The 19,939-nt window shown below is 40.0% G+C and overlaps 1 protein-coding gene across 1 annotated transcript; it reads right to left on the bottom strand.

The window, feature by feature from the left end:
* Window positions 1–2,388: 2,388 nt before the first annotated feature.
* LOC146506101 (uncharacterized) lies at window positions 2,389–16,718 on the bottom strand. The gene is made up of 5 exons (XM_085179967.1): window positions 13,903–16,718; window positions 12,194–12,241; window positions 9,014–9,628; window positions 4,088–5,248; window positions 2,389–4,000 (listed from the first exon to the last, which is right to left on the bottom strand). Exons 1-5 carry the CDS (start codon window positions 14,024–14,026, stop codon window positions 2,439–2,441), a joined length of 3,510 nt encoding a protein of 1,169 aa, XP_085036093.1. The 5' UTR covers window positions 14,027–16,718; the 3' UTR covers window positions 2,389–2,438.
* Window positions 16,719–19,939: the final 3,221 nt, after the last annotated feature.

Below are 19,939 nucleotides of genomic sequence, written 5' to 3'. Positions count from 1 at the left end.
TAACTGGGTGTCATTACTGCCGACATGAATTATGATTTTACTGAATTTACGTTTACCCTTAGCCAGCAGTATTAAATTTCCTTCAATGTCGCCTGCTCTGGCCCCTTGAATTGACTATGGTTGCCGGTGTCTCTAGCTTCACATGTCTGAGAACAGAATCACCAATTACCAGAGTTTGACCCCTAGCGGGTGTGTTGCCGAGTGGGGAAAACGGTTAGACACATGAACAGGTTGGTGGTGTACCTGGGGCTTCTGTTTAGGACTATGCTTCCTCCTCACCGTCACCCGGCCGCCCTCTTTCCCCAGCTGCTTGGGGTCTGCCGGGGAACAGCTAGCGGGGCCTACGCTATCTTCAGCTGCACCAGCTACAGGGGCCTGGCTAGCTACAGGTGAATGAAGGGTGCGAAGCCGAGTCTCCAATTCAGTAATCTTGGCCTCCAGAGCTGCAAATATGCTACATTTGTTACAGATATCATTACTGCTAAAGGAGGCCGAGGAGTAAGTTAACATCTGACACAATGAGCAGGAAAGTGCAGGAGGGACAGGTGAAGTAGTCATGGTGCTAACAAGTCAGCTACGAGCTAAGCTAAGTTAGCGAAACAGTACAGAGACAGTGAGTGAATACCTTGGCTATAAGTTAGGCAGTGAGTACACGGGAAGTGTGCTTCGGATGAAGCACGTGAAGATTATACTATGAAAAAATAATCTATTTAAAAGTTTGTAATTAAATTGCTAAGCAGATAAGCTACTGAGAAACACCACTGTGTTTAAGCAGGAACAGGAAGTGATACTCTACCACAGAGCGAGCAAACACCAAGTGACAGCGCCACCAAGAACCACTTTTAATTAAAGCTGATTAAAAGTATGTAAGAAAGTAACTAATGGGATATTTTTGAGTCCAGCTCTCACACTCAGGTGTTGCTCTTTAAAAGGACTTGTGTCTCCTTTCATTGCTCATTTGCCAAAAAACATCTGGATGATCCCTGAGACGTCTGGGAAAACTTTCTGTGGGCTGACGAGAAAAAAGCTGAACTTTGATTCTCGTTACATCTGGATCAAACTAACAGCAGTTCATAAAAAGATCACAACAACAGTCAGACATGGTGATGGTAGTGTGATGGGCTGGGCTGCTGCTGAATGTCTCCACCAGAAAAACCTGAAGGAGCTTCGACCATCACTTCCTGCTCTGCAGCTAAAGAGCACTTGGGTAATGCAGCAGGACAATGATCCAAAACTCACCAGCAAGTTCTCTTTAAAAAAAGTTTTTGAGTAGCTGAGACTTAAATCAGATTAAGAAAAATACCAAATGTTTTTTGACAGCTCAGGGATCCTGTATTTACCTGCAATGATGCTGAGAATGAAAAGGGACCAAAAACATAAATCGACTGATCCTGCCACAGTATGACTCAAGAAACAAGTTAAAACTTTGCTTAAAATTCCAACCTTTGTTTTTATTAGCAACAGTTTCTTTATCAGGACTTTGTTGTGCACATTACAATTACTAATTACCATAATACAGGTTATACACATTTTTCCTTATAGACAAAAACAAATCAAATATGTCAGCATAGGTGGAGCAGTAAATGTAATTTGGTAAGTTCAGTAATTTAAAAACATAAATTCAGAGATGAATGAAGATGTTTGACTTCATCATTTAACAACGATCAGAGCTGATTACAGAGAAAAACTGTTTACAATAATAATTATGTTAGATTATTATTAATTATGTCATTAATTATAAATTAAAATCACATTCATAGATATTCATTACAACAAATAAAAAATCAAAAAATTAAAGGCATTTTGTCTGACTGGTGTAAATGATATGCAGATATGTTTAAATAATGAATAAATGCTGTGATATTTGGAGAGAATAGGTTAAATTCTAACAAAATTTAAAACATGATTTATTCATCATAAGTGAAAGAAAAATAATAATTAAGTTTTCTTTCACTTGTTTATTTATTCATCTTGTGTTTATTACTAATCACGCATTTATGCAAAAAAAAACACAAAACAATCATAATCAAACCACAAATATTCACAACAGAACACTATATGAAATAACACATAACATCAAGATTCCTTTTAAGAGCAATCTAATGTTAAAAAAGAAAAAAAACATTTTGGTCAAATGGTGATTTTTACCAAACCAAAGAAAATCATTTAAATGAGTAATTTTACTTAAATAGTGCAGGTTAACGTGTAAATCAAAATGATTATTATTGGTTATTGCCCCTTGAGGCAACTGTTGTGGTGATTTGGTGCTATATATAAATAAAACTGAACTGAACTATTTGAGATGATATCCAATCAGCAGATTTTTCTGTGGTCGTGATGAACAAGCAGGTGTAAAACATGCAGAACAACAAGTCTGCACATTTTTGATGTTTCTCTCCTCTAGCAGTTAAAGAACAGCTGTAAAAGTAGATTTCTCTTTATAAAATGCTGCAGGTTGACGCGTCCTTGATCTCTTCGTTCAAGATTTCTTGCATTAAGTCATGTAGTTGTTCTTCATGTTTTTCCTGGAGGTTTTCAATCTCCTCTTCATTTGTCACAGATCTCATTTCTTTTTCATGTGTTTGCATTAAATTCTTCATCTTTTTCAAGTTTTCAGTCTTTTTGGTCACACGTCTCACTAAGTCATACATTTTCTTCTCATGTTCTTCCCTCTGTTTTTCTAGTTCGTCCACGTGTTTCTTCTGGGCTTGGTTGAACTCTTCAGCTTTCTTTCTGGCTTCCTCTTCATGTTTCTTCTTTAGATCATCCAGAGTTTTCTTATGAATTTCCTCCAATCCTTTTATTTCTGCTTCTCTTCTTTTTTGGTCCTCTTCTTTATTGATTTTTTCACATTCCAGCTTTTCGTTATAATCATCCTGTAGCTTTTCCATTTTTTCTTTCTCTTCCTCTCGTCTTTTGTCTTCTTCTTGTCGTTGTTTGTCCCACCATTCCTTCTGTTCTTTCTCCCACTCCTCTTGTTTTCTTCTCATCTCTTCTCTGGCTTCTTCCAGTTTTCTGTCCACATTTTCTTTTGCCTCTTTTTCTGACTGAATTTGTTTGTCCAGCTTTTCAAGTTCTGTTTCAAATTCTTGTCGGCGTCTTTCTTCTTCAGCTTCCTTTTCCCTTTTCTCCTTTTCCCTGATTTCCTGTTCCTGCTTTCTCTTCTCTTCTTCTTCTCTAATTTTATTTCTCATTTTTTCGAGTTCTTTTTCTCTCTGTATCCTCTCCTTTTCTCTCTCTTCATCGATTCTTTTCTCCATGGCCTCCATTTCTTTTTTATATCTTCTTTCAATTTCTTCCTTTTCTTTCTGCATCTCTTCTTCCTTCTCCTTTAAAATCTTCTGCATCTCCTTCTTTATCGCAGCTTCAGATTCTTGCAGCATCTTGTTGGTGAAGCAGCGTCTTCCATTGTCCTTCATCATGGTGTCAATCTTTGCTATCAGATCACTGACTTGTGTGTGGTTTTGTTTGTCACGGTTATTGAACACATGGTATCTTCCTCCACAGTCAGAGATCAGCTTCTTAAAGGAACTGTGACATTTCTTCTTGATGTAATCATCAATAGACTCTCCCTGATGCTCCAGATCATCTCCTCCTGTTAAAAGAACAATGGTGAACCTTTCTGAATCCTTCCCAAAGAATTTCTTAATGAGTTCCAGTGTCTCCTTCTCCTCTGCTGTGAATCTGCCAATATGAATCACCACCAGGAAGACATGTGGTCCTGGAGCCAAAAGACTGACACATTTCACCAGCTCCTCTTGAACTTCTTCAGGTGACAAACTTGTGTCAAACAGACCAGGAGTGTCGACCACAACAATGGGATGACCGTCCACCTCACCGTGTACTTTCTGACATTGTTGTGTAACTGATATTTGACTTGATTCAGCTTTAAACTCATCTCTTCCTAGAATTGTGTTTCCTGTAGAGCTCTTTCCACAGCCAGTCTTTCCTATCAGCACAATCCTGAGACAGTCTGAGTCCTGTTCTCCAACTTCACCACCTAAAACATGAAAACAATCAGAGTTAACACTTGTATACTGAATTCAAACTCTGGGTAATTGGAAAATATAAAATCGAAACTACTTACCAGTGACAAGTTTTAAGACTTTCTCCATTTGTGCGTGTAAAAATGTTGTAGTTGTATAACAGCACAGTTGTCCTGTAGGCTGACTAATTTTATCCACAATCTCAAACAGTTCTGGGATCTGCTGTTTGTCCTTGATGTTGAGAACAACGGATCTTCCTCCACAGCTCTCACAGAGCTCCTGGATGTCTTCATTATCCTTTAGAAAGTTACCAGCAGCTGGATCTGTAGGATCTGAGTCCACAGTGAACAGAATCATGGTGAAGTCATTGACTCGAGAGCTGAATGTGTTCTGGATGGTCTCTAACTCTCCCTTGTCTTCATCAGTGAGGGGAGCCACAGGTAGGACCAGGATGAAGGCATGGACACCCTCAGGATCACAGAGGGAGATACACCTGAGTGATTCCTCCATCACTGCCTCCTGAGGTTTTCCATACAAGGCAGGCAGCTCCACCAGGGAAACCCGACGTCCACACACCTCTCCCTGATGTTTAACACACTCTGATGAGTTGGAGACTGAATGAAGCTCAGTCTGACCTAAAATGGCCTTGGCTGCTGACGTCTTCCCTGCTGCTCTCCTCCCACACAGAACCAGGTTCAGACTGGACTTCAGATTGGGTTTAGCCTCCTCTTTTAACATTAGATATTTCCCCCAGTTTTCACTCACTATCTCATTCATTTCTTCCATCAACTCTGAATAATCTGTAGCAGAATAATTTTTGTCAAACCAGTTCTGCCTTTGGTTGCAGTCTTCAATGAGTTTTTCCACTGAGTTATTGCCTTTCTCTTGTTTCTGTGTTATAATAACCATTGAGTTTTGAAAGACATCTTGACCAAACAAGCTCAGGACCAAATTCAGAGTTTTTCTGTCCTCTTCAGTGAAATCAGAAGGTTTCACTAACAGCAGCAGAACGTTTGGTCCAGGAGGACAGAGACTCACACAGCTCTTCATCACTTCTAACAGAGTTTTCACAGACAGACTGAAGATGTCGGGGGTTTTGACTACTGTTAACGGTTTCCCTTTCCACTCTCCAGAGGCAGCGCGACATTGCTTTCCTCCAAGAACTTTAGGCATATTAAACTCTTTCTTTCTAATGATGATCTTTTCCAGGGATGATTTTTTGTTCTCACTTTTTCCAAACAGCATTATCCTGAGTTCATGTGCTGAAAAACAAAAAATGACAAAAGATAAAACTTGTAAATTACCTTTAAAATTGTGACACACAGATTTTTATCACCACAGTTTTACTACATTCTGTTTCAGTGTTTGAAATATTAATAAGATCACCTGATTGGTTAAATATCAATGTTTACACCACCACCATTTATTTCTTAAAACAATTAGCTGATGATTACTCACGATAACAAGAAAACTGCAGATGCACTCTCTACTCACAGCGCACAACCAGTGTCACCTTTTAATATTATCTGCCCCTCTGTGAATCACTGCCTTATTGTGGTGGAGGGGCTTGTGTGTTCCAGGGATCCCAGGGGCTATGTTGTTGGGGGGCTTTTGCCACCTGGTTGTGTGTCCCATTACAAGTTGGTCCTGAGTGAGGAATCCAGACACTAAGCCATTTAGAAGACCCTTATAAGACCCTTACCAGACCAAGGGAACAGTTTACCCTGTCAGGCATCCGGTTACCTGGGCCCCATTTTGGAGCTAGGACATGGGAGGTGACCCGAGGGAGAGCATCTGGTGACTTGCCTTAGCCCATGGGGCCTGGCCGGGTGTAACGTGAAGAAGCAACATAGGCCCATCCTCCTTTAGGCCACCCATCTTAAGACGCCATAGAGGTCGGGTGCAATGTGTGTACTAAGAACGGAGACACTGGCAGACTGATCCCTGCTACGGAGACTGGTAACTTGGACATGGACTCTCACCTCTCTGGTGGGGAAGGAGCCTGAGCTAGTGCATGAGGCCTGGGAATGCTTTGGATAAGCTAGAGGAGGTGGCTAGAAAGAGCAAGGTGTGAGGTTCTCTGCTTAGGCTGCTGCCTCCAGAAACCAGAGTCTGGGGACAACAGGGACAAAGTCATCCCTCACCGTAGGTGAGGACACAGAGGCAGTTATACAACTCGTTGGTGGCAAAGCCCCTGGGGTGGATGAGGTTTGCCCTGAGTTCCTGAAGGCTCTGGATGTTGTAGGGCTGTCTTGGTTCACACACCTCTACAGGATCTCATTGAGAGCCTTTAGATTGGTAAGCCGGGGTGGGAGTTCTCATCCTCAACAAGGGGGACATAAGGGGGTGCTCCAACTACAGTGGCTTGCAAAAGTGTTCAGCCCCTTGAACTTTCCCACATTTTGTCACATTACAGCCACAAACATGAATCAATTTTATTGGAATTCCACGTGAAAGACCAACACAAAGTGCACACGTGAGAAGTGGAACAAAAATCTTACATGATTCCAAACATTTTTTACAAATACATAACTGCAAAGTGGGGTGTGCGTAAGTATTCAGCCCCCTGAGTCAATACTTTGTAGAACCACCTTTTGCTGCAGTTCCAGCTGCCATTCTTTTAGGGTCTGTCTCTACCAGCTTTGCACATCTACAGACTGAAATCTTTGCCCATTCTTCTTTGCAAAACAGCTCCAGCTCAGTCAGATTAGATGGGCAGCGTTTGTGAACAGCAGTTTTCAGATCTTGCCACAGATTCTTGATTAGATTTAGATCTGGACTTTGACTGGGCCATTCTAACACATGGATATGTTTTGTTTTAAACCATCCCATTGTTGCCCTGGCTTCATGTTTAGGGTCGTTGTCCTGCTGGAAGGTGAACCTCCGCCCCAGTCTCAAGTCTTTTGCAGACTCCAAGAGGTTTTCTTCCAAGATTGCCCTGTATTTGGCTCCATCCATCTTCCCATCAACTCTGACCAGCTTCCCTGTCCCTGCTGAAGAGAAGCACCCCCAGAGCATGATGCTGCCACCACCATATTTGACAGTGGGGATGGTGTGTTCAGAGTGAGAGTGTGTCTCATCTGACCAGAGCACCTTCTTCCACATGTTTGCTGTGTCCCCCACATGTTTGCTGTGTCCCCCACATGGCTTGTGGCAAACTGCAAACAGGACTTCTTATGGTTTCTGTTAACAATGGCTTTCTTCTTGCCACTCTTCCATAAAGGCCAACTTTGTGCAGTGCACCACTAATAGTTGTCCTATGGACAGATTCCCCCACCTGAGCTGTAGATCTCTGCAGCTCGTCCAGAGTCACCATGGGCCTCTTGGCTGCATTTCTGATCAGCTCCTTGTCCGGCCTGTGAGTTTAGGTGGACGGCCTTGTCTTGGTAGGTTTACAGTTGTGCCATACTCCTTCCATTTCTGAATGATGGCTTGAACAGAGCTCCATGGGATGTTCAAGGCTTGGGAAATCTTTTTGTAGCTTAAGCCTGCTTTAAGTTTCTCAATAACTTTATCCCTGACCTGTCTGGTGTGTTCACCAGGAACACTGGACCAGCTCTTAACCTCACAGAGATATCTGAGGGTGCATGGAAGTTTGCCCAACCAGTCTACATGCGTTTAGTGGACTTGGAGAACGCCTTTGACCTTCTGTGAGAAGTTCTTCAGGGGTATGGAGTGTTTCACCTGTTGCAGCAAGCCATTTGATTCTTCTACAACCATTGCTAGAGCTGGGTCCACACTGCTGGCAACAAATCAGACTCCTGGTGGGTGTTGGACTCCAGCAGGACTGCCCTTTGTCACCAATCCAGTTCATTATTTTTATGGACAGAATTTCTAGGTGCAGTCCAGTGGTGGAAGGCTTCCACTTTTTTGGCATCAGAAATTCGTCTCTGCTTATTTTTTCAGATTATGTGTTTCTCATCAGTTTGGCTCATCAGGTGGTTTCTTCCAGCTCGCACTGCAACAGTTCACAGCCAAGTGTGAAGTGGCGAGAATGAGAACCAGCACCTCCAAATCAAAGGCCATGGTCCACAGTTGGAAGAGGATCTCCACCTTCTTTCAAACTAGAATCGTTCAAACCTGAACTGAACTTTTCTTACCAACAGTACCTTAGGCTACGTCCACACGTACACGGGTATTTTTGAAAACACAGATTTTTCTATGCGTTTGGACCTTTTGTCTACACATAAACAGCATTCTGGGTCAATGACACCTGAGATTTTAAAAAACTCCTGCCAGGGTGGAGATTTTCAATTTACTCACGCAACATCAAAGGTGTGCACTGTTTTTGACGTCACGCTGTGCGCCACGTTATTGTTTGCATAAGATAAATTTCAACAATGGCGGATAAAGACAAAATACTGTCTCTATCCACTGTTAATCTTACTATCTGCAGTTTTCACAGGCTTACATACACACACAGTTACTGTCCTTCCATTAAGAAAGACAGAGGCGTCAGAGTGAACTTCGGATGTGGTTTCTACATTCAACACAGATGTTGTCACAACCCAAATCCCGACGTCCGTTTTGAATAAATGTAATTTTTTTTCAATTACATTTCTGTATGCTCTATGCATGTTGTTCATTCCTAACTTGTGAGTCTACACAACAGCCAAAATACTGTCTTTAGTTATTAACATTTGAAATAAGGAAAGCACTTGAAAATGGCACTTGCAAAGTAACTCAAAATTAGCTGCCTTTCAGAAAAGCAAAAATATTTCAGAAGTACTGAAGGTTTTGTGAGGTACAAAAGCTTGTTTACTCTTTCCCTCCCAGGCTTTTAGGCTTCTGATTGGCTAACATTTCATTTTTAGCGTTTACATGTGGACCGGATTATATTTAAGAGCTGGATCATTTTTTTAAAAAGTCATCTCCAGGATTTCTTTCAGAAAGGAAGTGAGCCAGCAGTTGTCAGGAGTTTTCAGACAGTTTTACAAATTGCAGGATTTGTAAGACACTGTTGAAAACCCTGAACTTAAACCTGACCATCAGATTATACTGTATAAAAAACACAGTTTTAGACTCACCACCCCTAATAGGATCCAAGCTGGCAGAGACTTTTTCTTCCTCATCTTGACTGGGTGAAACCGATGTTTCCTCACTGGAAACTTCCACCCTCATGCTCTTCTTCACCACTGTATCTATGGCTGCTAACAGCTGCTCTTGTTCCAGGTTCTTCTGCCACAACAATTTTTCTCTACATTTCTTGATAATCTCTCCTAACTGTGGATGCTGCAAATACTTTTCAATGGAACTTGAACTCTTGTCTTTGGGCATTATCAGAGCCAGTGAACGATCAAATGATGGATCACCAAAGAGTTCAAGGACCATTTGTAGCCTCTGTCTGTGATCCTCAGTGAAGTCTGCAGGCTGGAGGACCAGCAGAAACACATGAGGTCCAGGAGCAGAGAGTCTTACACAGTCCTCAACTTGTTTCGTCAGATCTTCTGGGGAGATTTTAGGAGACAGCAGATCTGGAGTGTTGATGAGATCGATTTCTTTCCCCTTCAGCTCCCTTTTGACTCTCAGACAGAGGTCTGCTTTATCCTCAGAGCTGAACACAGTCGCTCCCAGTATGAAGTTGCCCACTGAGCTCCTCTTAGACCAGCTGTTCCCCAGCAGAACGACCCTCAGCTCAGACACTGAAAAATAAGTTCAGTTACTGAAACACTGAGTTTATTTTAAACACACGTTTTTAAATTATTCATTGATTTTTTGTAGAAACTAAAATATTCATGTCTCATTCTGTGATGTTTTAACTACATTTTCTTCTCCTTTTGTAAAAGAAATGAAACAATTCTCTTCTTCAGTCTAAAACAGTTTAAACATGTAGGAGACGAAAGTTAGCCTGTTAATGTCTAATATTTTATCCATGTTGTAAGATGTACATATTGGTAATAATTTAGATTCCAATGGTTATAGATAAGGAAACACTTAAATAAATGGGGAAATTCATTTTACTTTAAAATCACATTTTAGCATCATTTTCATGGTTAATTAGTGTTTTTCTACTTTTTTAGTTTCTGCTGTTGCTTTAGTCCACAGTAATAACGCCCATGCTGGGCAGTAGGGATGGGTATCGAAAACCAGTTCTTGTTGAGAACCGGTTCCCACTGTTTCAATTCCTTGGAATTGTTTGCCATTTTTGCAAACGATTCCCTTATCGATTCCAGTCGCCCCGAATGACGTCACCACGTTGCGGAGCGTCATTTACCTGGCAGGAAACATGGCGGCTCAAACGCTAAAAAGTTTGGTTATACTTTACGAGAACGGATGACAACAGGGCAACTTGCAATACTTGCAAAGTAGAGATTTCATTTAAGGAAACACTACGAATATGCAAAAGCATTTGCTCACAAAACGCGCGATAACCTTAAATAAATGTCGTGTTTTTAATTCCGCTCCGGACTCGTGAATCTCAACCCAGCAGCAGCGGTAACGTTTGCACGTCCTCTCCCGTTAATACGGCAGGTAAATAATCAACTAACAGTGCATATTATGTTAGCGCGATCTGCCTTATTACAAAACCTGCCATTACTGTGCATTTAGGTGACCATGATGAGACAGACAGAGTCTGGCTCAGATGCTGGCAGTTCTCACTGCAGTCTACCGGTAGCGTCTCCTTTCAGGCCAGGATAGATGAATGTCACCGAGCAGTGACTAAGTTTGTGGTCAAAGGCTTGCACCCATTTGCCACAGCAGATGATTTTCGGTAAGTGAATGTGTTTAATTGTAGGCAGGGACATTATTGGATATTCTTGTGTTATTGCTACAGAAGAATATTTATTTTATTATTTTACATTCACAATTTTTTTTCCTGGGGACCCTGTGACACCCCATTGAAGAGCCGTAGGCTGTGGATCTGTTAAGATCTCACTGTTGGGTTTGTAAGGCCATGTTACTCCTAAATTTCTATCTTGTTCAAAGAGAAGATATAAAACAAAGATCTAAGCTAATCGACCTTAGTGTTCTCCTTTTTTTTTTAAAAAAATAATCGATAAGAGAATCGATAAAGAATCGAATCGTTAAACAGAATCGAAAATGGAATCGGAATCGTGAAAATCTTATCAATACCCATCCCTACTGGGCAGTCGGACCTCTGCACTGTAGAGGCTGTAACCAGTGTTGGGGAGTAACTGAATACAAAATATGAGTAACTGTATTCCATTACAGTTACCGTTTTAAAAGGTGGTATTCTGAATACAGTTACTTTGTTGAAATAAATGGATTGGACGGCAGTATTTTCCTGTGTCATAAGGCTCTGTCCTCTCTATTTTTGGTAATATTTTTGGTGAGTGCGAGGGAGAGAGAAAAAGGAAAAGTACGAGCTGTCATCGAGCAGAAACGGGAGCTGGAAGCATGTAAATATAATAATAACCACTGCAGCCAAGAAGAGTGCCTGACGAGCCCAGTTGTAAGTAAGCTATTAAGACTCGACTGTACACTGTGTTCGTGTTTTCCTCTGAAACAATAAGTTCTGTTGGAGCAGCCTTTCAACGCCTCTCTCTGTCTCTGCTAGCAAAGTTGATCCAGACAACAAAGTAAAGCTAGTTTTCGGCTACGAGCCGACACAGAACCCACTGTATTAGCCAGAGGTCCCTTTACTACGGTTCAGAGCCGCGGACCTGTTTTATATACGCACAGAATAGTTTTCTACACGAGATCACTGCAAAAAGTGCAGCCTTACCTAATGTCCACCTACTGTTACTCATTTATATTAAGATTTAAACATCTAGTTGGTGTTGGTATGGGGAGTATCCTTCAGTAATAGTAATAAATACAGTACAGCGACATTCTGCCTGATTGATGTGAGTTCAAGTTTGTGAAAATTAATATTTGTGTGTTTGTTTTCTGCTACAAAGCAACTTTTGTGGATTATTTCAACTGCACAAGGACACACGTACGGCTTCACTACCAGCTAGTGATTTCCACGGTCACTGAGCATTTTTACTCAATTTCTTCAAAAATATTAACAGTGTGAACAAAACAGAAATATACATCTTTATTTAATCAATTTAATTTCCCATTCAATGCAGTCAAGATTTTGACTGGACTCATAAATAAGCAGGAAATCAGGCTGCAGGATTTAATAGATGCTTCGTTCTCTCTTTTTAAATAAGAAAGCTCCTGGCATAACATTTCATTCCTCTAATCCACCAGTTTCTCTTATTTTATTCATGATATGAAATGTTGTTAGTTTGACTTACAGTCCTCAAACTCTGAGCTGCTGTGTTCTGGTTTGTTAAAATCATCATCTGCAAAAATATAGAAACATGAATCAGTGTGCTCCAATTTACAATTTCAGGCTGAAAACACAAGAATCTACAAATGCTACGGGAATAAAGTTTTAAAATATTACATTTTTTCAGTCTAGCAAAAGTAAGTTTAGTTTGTTAACTGCTCTGGCATCACCTTTACACAGACAGTTTCAACACATACGGATCAATATTTAACCCAAGCTGTCAGAGCTCACCACTGCTTACATCAGTACAAAATGAAAAATGATTACAATTAAATCATCAATCATCATAATTCAATCAACTCATTAAATGGTATTTCCTCCTAAAATCATTTATGTTCAGTGATGATAAGTAAATAAACACTGTGTGTGTGTGTGTGTGTGTGTGTGTGTGTGTGTGTGTGTGTGTGTGTGTGTGTGTGTGTGTGTGTGTACTTAATCAAATACCACACATCCCAAAAGTCCCCGTTCACTTCCTTCTTTCGTTGCTTGGGCATCAGCGTGTGAAAGCTTAGACTTATTTCTTGTAAGACGATCACTCGCCTTTCTCGCCAACACTGAAGCAGAAAAACCTGCTGCTTGGCAGATTTTTCAGTCCCTGACTGCAGTTCAATGTGAGTTTGAGAAACTTTATGGACGTCACATTAGTGCATTAGTGTAACGCATAACACAACTTATGCAATCCATAGCAAGTTTCTTGAAACGCCTCCTGGAGCAGGCGTTCATGCAAAGCCAACGAAGGTTCATCCGGAGGGCTGCACTCTAACTCAGCATCACAGCTCGATTCAGTGGATGCTTCAGAGAGGATAAAGCTCTGCCTGTACCAGCTTCAGGTTATTCAGAAATTTAAAGCAGCAAATTATAATGATGACTGTAAATGTGTGAATCACTCCTGCAACCTCCGTCCTGGAAAAGTTCAGTGATGATTCTCTTCTCTCTGGTCGAAGCTGGTGGTTTAGTGTGCAGAGTCTGGCCTGCAGCGAGGTCAAGGAAGGGATGCTACAAAATGTCTGAGAGGCTCAAGTCCCAAGACGGCTGAAAGTTGAGCTGCTCATGAGGAGGTATAAGGCTTGTATTCACAGTGTTGGAATGTGATGGCAAAACTAGCAAGTAAAACTGCAACAGCTTCTTTGTTGATGCTAAAATCATGAATAAACTCAGTTTGTTGTGTTATTTGTAGGAACTTATTAAAGTAAATAGAGACTCTTCGGACACCCTGTGAACACATTTAGAGTTCAAGCCAAGAGAAACTTTTTCTTTGTCATCAAATCACAACAACAGTTGCCTGAAGGCATCTAACACATCAGGGACACTAAGTTGTAAGTCAATGATCTGTTTGATTAAAATGAAACCTTAAAATCAGAAAGTTTCGTTTGGAGCTGATTTATGTGCTGAACATAAATGTTTATTTTATGTTTGTTTTTAAGAGAAAACTAATTCAACAGAAAGTGGAAAAAAAACTCATCTTATTTGTTTCTCTGTTTACAAAACAGAGAATTATTATTATTATCATGATGGGTTTTTTCTTCCAACAGGTGAACAGGTGTGTTGCATGGTCTTAGAATCACAGTAAGTTACCAAAAGCCAACAGTGCCAACCTATTTTCACACTCCTATATAAAAAATGAATCTGATCTCAGCAGGCTGCAGGTCTCACCTACAGTCTGTCTGGACTCACCAGGTGCTGCTGCTGCCATAATGTCACTGCTGAAAGACCACCGACTTACTGACCTGGAGAGAGGAAAAGATGATTTTAGGCTCTCTTGTACTAAACTTGCATATACAGACACATGCAGTATCATACAGTAAGTCTTTGGATGAGCAGTGAATACTAAATACTTTACACTGTGTCCCCAGAACTCCAGAAAAACAATAGTCTGCACAGCTCAGATGCCAAAAACACAGTAAGCTGTTGTGCATCAATTATTTAATTATTATTTTGTAACTTTGATGTGTTTCTTTGGTCTGTTGTTCAGAATTACGCAAACAGTTAGCAGCTACGTCAAATCTCCAAGCAAAGCCCTATAGTCCACATAAAGTCCTTGAAAAGCTCATCCATGCCTTCATTACTTCGAGACTAGACTATTGCAATTCTCTGTACATGGGCCTCCAATTCTCTCTCCTCCAGCGTTTGCAATTAGTTCAAAACACCTCTTAACTGGCACCAGAAGGCATGATCACATCACTACTGTTCTAGCCAATCTACACTGGCATGTCCGATGTCCGCGTGTCAGATTCCATTCAATCGTTTAAATCACGCTTAAAAACTCACCTGTTCCATCTAGCGTTTGAAGCAAATTAGTTTGGACTTCCTCCCGGTCTGCAGTTGTGCTGTGTAACTGTAACTGGTTTTAATTGTTTTTAACCGTTTTTGTTGCTTTTGTTGTTTCTGTTTTGCTACCTCGTGTGAAGCACACTGTCCTTTTTAAATGTGCTATAGAAATAAAATATTGATTAATTGATTGAGTTAGCAAACTAAAGTTTTTCTTCACAAGCACTGAAAACATTCATGCTAAGCTTCTAAGCAGTCGTGTATTGTAGGTTTCCTGTCATTTGTTTCATTTTTGAGCATCACTGAACTTTTCTTCTGCTTTTCTTTGTGTGAACATGAACAAGAAATTTGATGTGAGTAGTTTCACAGTCTGTTAAAATGATGAACTAAAATGACCTTGTCCAAAACTTTAGAGGTGGAGCTGAAGAACTACGTAACCGAAATCACTGAAAGTGAAGAGAAATGTGGAAGTGCAGCAAGACAGCAAGAGCAAAGTTACTCTGACGTGGACAATCTGTGTTTGGACAAACAAGGTTTAAAAGATAAATGTTTGTATTTTAAGTGGCTGCAGAAGGTTAGTAACACACCTACACAGAGTGAGACCATCAATGAGCCATTTAGAAATGACTCAGACTCAAAATTATCACAAAAATTGATTTTATGAGCTAAAAATAAAAACTCAGACTGACTCATACACTTGTTAAAGACATGTTAATACTAAACAATATTGGCATTTTCTTAAAAATAAAAAGTGGACAGCATTATTTTAGTTCACTGAAATGCTCTTCTGGACTCAAACTAAGACCCTTGTTAATGTCACTATTTTTACAGTCTGAAATATTGAAAATTGACGATCTAGTGAAATTCCAAACAGCACAAATTCTATTCAAAGCAAAAAATAAAGAACTGCCAGGAAATATTCAGAGTATGTTTTTTTTGGAAGAAGGACGTTATAATTTAAGGGGTTTTTGTAACTTCAAAACAATGATGTGGTACGTACCACAAGAAAAGGCTTTTGTGTTTCTGTTCATGGAGTGAAAACTATGGAACAGTCTGAATATGGAATTAAAGCAACGTCCAAACATAAAACTGTTCAAAAAGAGTTATAAAAATATGATCTTCTCGAACTATAAAGAAAAGGAAAATATTGAAATTAAGTGAATGTCTCTATTTAAAAAAAACAAAAAAAAACAAAACAACTCATGATGTGATAGTACAGTATATAGTATATCAGAAATCTGTTCACTGTTGTTATTACAAATTATATCAGTAAGGAAGCTGACTAAATATTAACTGATAATTTATGGCAAAGGGGTGGGATTAAATAAGTGTTTACTTCTTCCCTTTCAACATGTAAATTAATAATTTTTTTTGGTATGTAATTTGTACAGTATTTTTTTTCTTTCTTATTTTCTTTTCTAAATGTACTTGTATATTGTTCACATGTTGAAATAAATTACCAATCAATCAATCAATCAATCAATCAGGTTATAGTACCAGCGTACATGTAACATGTAAATTTAAGGATCTTTTCATTGGAAAGAGATTCTTTATCCACTTCAAAAGTGGACATATTAGCTTGTTTTCATGTTGCCACTCATTAAGTCAGTCATTCCATAAAAATACACAAAATGTTCAAGGACAGTTTCAGGTTTAATGAACATTTGCAAGCAGAGCTGCAAAACTATCTGTACACTCAAAAACTGATTATTATCCCTCACAAACATGAAGCAATAATTCTGAGTAAAATGCAGCTGAAATATGTAAAATCAAAGGTTTATTGATTTAATAAAAATATATTACTAAGGACAATAATCCTGGTATGAACTGAATGTATATCAATCGACTACATTTCACCAGATTTAACATTTTATATTGTTCTTATGTAACAAATTTACATTAACTAATTACCCAAAGTCAGCGTTTTGAACATAAATGTTATTTTTGAGTGTGTCCACATCTCTCAGCCAGTCGGGAAAAATGCAAATGAGGTGGAAAACCTGATGCAAATAAAATGAAGAAATGACCGAAACAAATTTCATGTCAAAAATATTTTAGTTTAACCAAAAAGGAGGAAGCGAGAGAGTCACAGCACACCTTCGCAGCAGAAACACTAAAAAAGGCAAATAATTTAGATTCTATGAGAATAAAGAAGATGAAAAACTGACTGATCTGTTATAGTTTGAGTGATTGATTCCTTTTAACAGCAGGTGTGTGTGTGTGTGTGTGTGTGTGTTACCTGTTTGCCTCGATCCGACTTCACAGCTGAACACCTCTGCACGCTCTGAGACACAGCAGTGCTTCTTCTTCTGTGTGATTGTGTGTCTGATCACATGGTGTGCGTGCGGTGGGGGGTAGTAATGGTGATGTTTTCTGTACTTTTGCCTAAATAAAAATCTTTTTTTGTTTGAATATGTTAGTAATCATTACGAGTTTTTGTTTTAAAAAACAACAAATAAGAAATGCTCATGAAAATAATGATTGATCATGAAGAACATTAATGAGGCTGAAGCTGAAGCAACACTTTTCTAAATAGAATCAACTAAAACAAAGATCAGAGGAAATAATTTATTTCAAACAATAATGATCCACACTTGAGACTTGATTTTAAAATATATTTGTACATTTACGTATTAAAGCAGGTAGCACTGCGCGAGTGTTTTCCTTTAAGAAATAAAATCATTATTTTTAAAGTGTACTTTGGTTTTACTCTCGTCATCTTTTTCCAATATTTTATTTGTCCAAGTGTGACAAACCTCACAAATCACGATGTATTAAATGCTTTTGCACAGCACATCCACCCACTGGGTTTCAGGGGCAGCAGCAGTCTGATCGCCGCCTCCTCTGAAGAACTCGCCTGACATTTGTGATGGAAAATCTCTGACTGATCATCAGCAAATCAAAGTTTTCCTTTTGTTATTTATTGAAAGCAAACAAATCAAAATCACTGATATATATAAGTGCATCATATCAGACAACAAAGACTGAAGCAGAAACAGTGCTACAGTACTTCTGTCACCCCCACGTCTGGATACGTCTCACTTCCTCCTGTTGACAGATGACACACCGTATGTGGTGAACAGTCCGCTGACTTTTCACCAAATAATAGAAGTGGTTTCTTTTTTACCGTAATGTTTCCACCTACAACTTCCTGTTTACCACAGGTATGTTACAGGACACAACTACATCAAACCTAATAAAAAAACAACATCACAGAGAAACTTTATTAATCGTGGAGGGAAATGTAGTTGTCATAAAAACATTAATACGACTGACAACAAAGCAAATTTATAAAATGAAGCATAGAAAGAGAAACATGTAGCCTCCACCTTCATCCCCAACACTCAGCAGGCTGAATCGTCTTAAAGGAACTTGAGAAGTCAAAGATCAATATACAATCTGTGGTGTTGGGTCAATGCAGGGAGGAATAAACTCCCAGCATGCAGCAGATGTATAACTGCATCATCCACCCCAAATGAGGCTGGTATGTGAACCATAGAGGGTCATGACCTTCATGATACCAGAGATCAGTGCTACAGGCCTGCAGTCATTTAGAGCCACTGGGTGGGTCTCAGGCAGTGGGAGTCTGAAGGTGCAGGCTCAGGTTGTAGAGGTGGTGCTGGAGTACTCCACACAGCCTTCAGCACTCTGGGGCCGATGTCGTCAGGTTAGGTCTCAGGCAGTGGGGCTTGATGTAGCATGAACAGGCTCATGCTACATCAACACTAGCCGGGATAAATTTGAAAACGGCGTTTTTGTCTGAAAACGCTCCGCGTCCACACTAAAAACTGCGTTTTCAGGCATTTTCACAGAGTTGTGCATCCACATTGAAACGGCCAAAAACGCTTACGTTCCGGTACTGCGCATGCGTGAAATGCAAGAAGATTCGACCTGCCTCATTTAGTCTGCTGTTTATTTACTTTCTCGCTCTTTGAAAGGTTGCAGTAAAATGTGGAGGAAAAGCACCGAGTTTTTTAAATGGACTAACAATGAGGTGGAGTTGTTGCTGCGAGTAACACAAAAAGTACAAAGTTGCAAAAGTGAGTGAGAATGAAGAAGAAAATCTATCTGGAGCATGTACAAGCTGATCTGAATCTTTAATAGGGCTGTCAAAATTAAGAGCAAACAAAACAACTGCTGTATAGTGCACTCCGCTAACTTAGTTTAATCGGTCACATGACTGCATTATATGACTAACATGCGTCATCGTTTCAGAGAGTCTCCATTTTCACTGTCCACACTGCGACACGAAAGCACAGTTTTCAAATGTATGCGTTTTCAAGATCGTTTTCAAAATGCTGCATTTTCCATCAGTGAAAACGTCTTGGTGTGGACGGGAGGCCAAAACGGAGAGAAAATGATGCGTTTTTAAATGAGAACACATTAGTGTGGACGTAGCCTCAGGTTGTAGAGGTGGTGCTGGAATACTCCACACAGCCTTCAGCACTCTGGGGGCGATGTCGTCAGGTTCAGCTGGTTTGCACGTTCTGAGCTTCTCAACTATCTTCTCACCTGACTGGCTGTGCTGGCTGGTCTGACTAACCGGGGGCGTGGTGGTGTCTGGGGCTGTGATGCAGGGTGGCATGGAGGGGGTCAGAGTGATGGGGGTTTTCTGGAGGAATGTGGAGGTGTCAGAGGAGCACAGATCGTGTGATGTGATGATGTTTGAGCAGGAGGAGGCGGAGTTAAACCTGTCGTTTTAACTCGTTTGCTCTATGCCAGTGGTTCTTAACCTGGGTTCGATCGAACCCTAGGGGTTCAGTGAATCAGTCTCAGGGGTTCGGCAGAGCCTCCACCGTGACATGCACGGCTCATTTTGTGCACCAATAAAAAACATATCTATGTCTTGAATTTGAAAAAAAATCACATTTTATTTTTCACTAAAGAGGGGTTCAGTGAATGCGCATATGAAACTGATGGGGTTCGGTACCTCCAACAAGGTTAAGAACCACTGCTCTATGCACATCTCCCAGAGTTTCACCCCCACCTTCAGTGATTTCTTCTGTTATCTCTGCTCCAACTTCCTTCTGTAGATCACAATCAAGTATCAAGTCTTTGTAAAACCAGGTTTTCTAAAATCTTCAAAAACTAAGAAAGCAGAGAAACTGCTCTGTAATTCATTTCCATATTTGTATATAATTTTTCTGTCTTATTTATATACTGTTATTTATTTACGGTCTATATTATTCTTATAAATATGCCTGTGTTTGAAGGACTGACTGCAGACTCTTATGTTATTTAACCATGTCATGTATTTCATTTTTATCAACTCCTCTAATTAAAAGGGAACGATGGCCCGTGATTTATACCCTCCTCCTTGTTCATTGCACCCCCAGCTGGTCATAGCAGAAGCCCTCTTGCAGCCTGGTTCTGCTAGAGGTTTCTTCCTCCTAAAAGTGAGGTTTTCCTTCCCACTGTCACCACCCTGAATCCTCCCTTAGTT

This window comes from Neolamprologus multifasciatus, chromosome 12 (genome assembly GCF_963576455.1).
Source record: "Neolamprologus multifasciatus chromosome 12, fNeoMul1.2, whole genome shotgun sequence".
Taxonomy (NCBI): domain Eukaryota; kingdom Metazoa; phylum Chordata; class Actinopteri; order Cichliformes; family Cichlidae; genus Neolamprologus; species Neolamprologus multifasciatus.
Note: the sequence above shows the minus strand (reverse complement) of the source record. Positions and strands in the feature narration are given on the sequence as shown.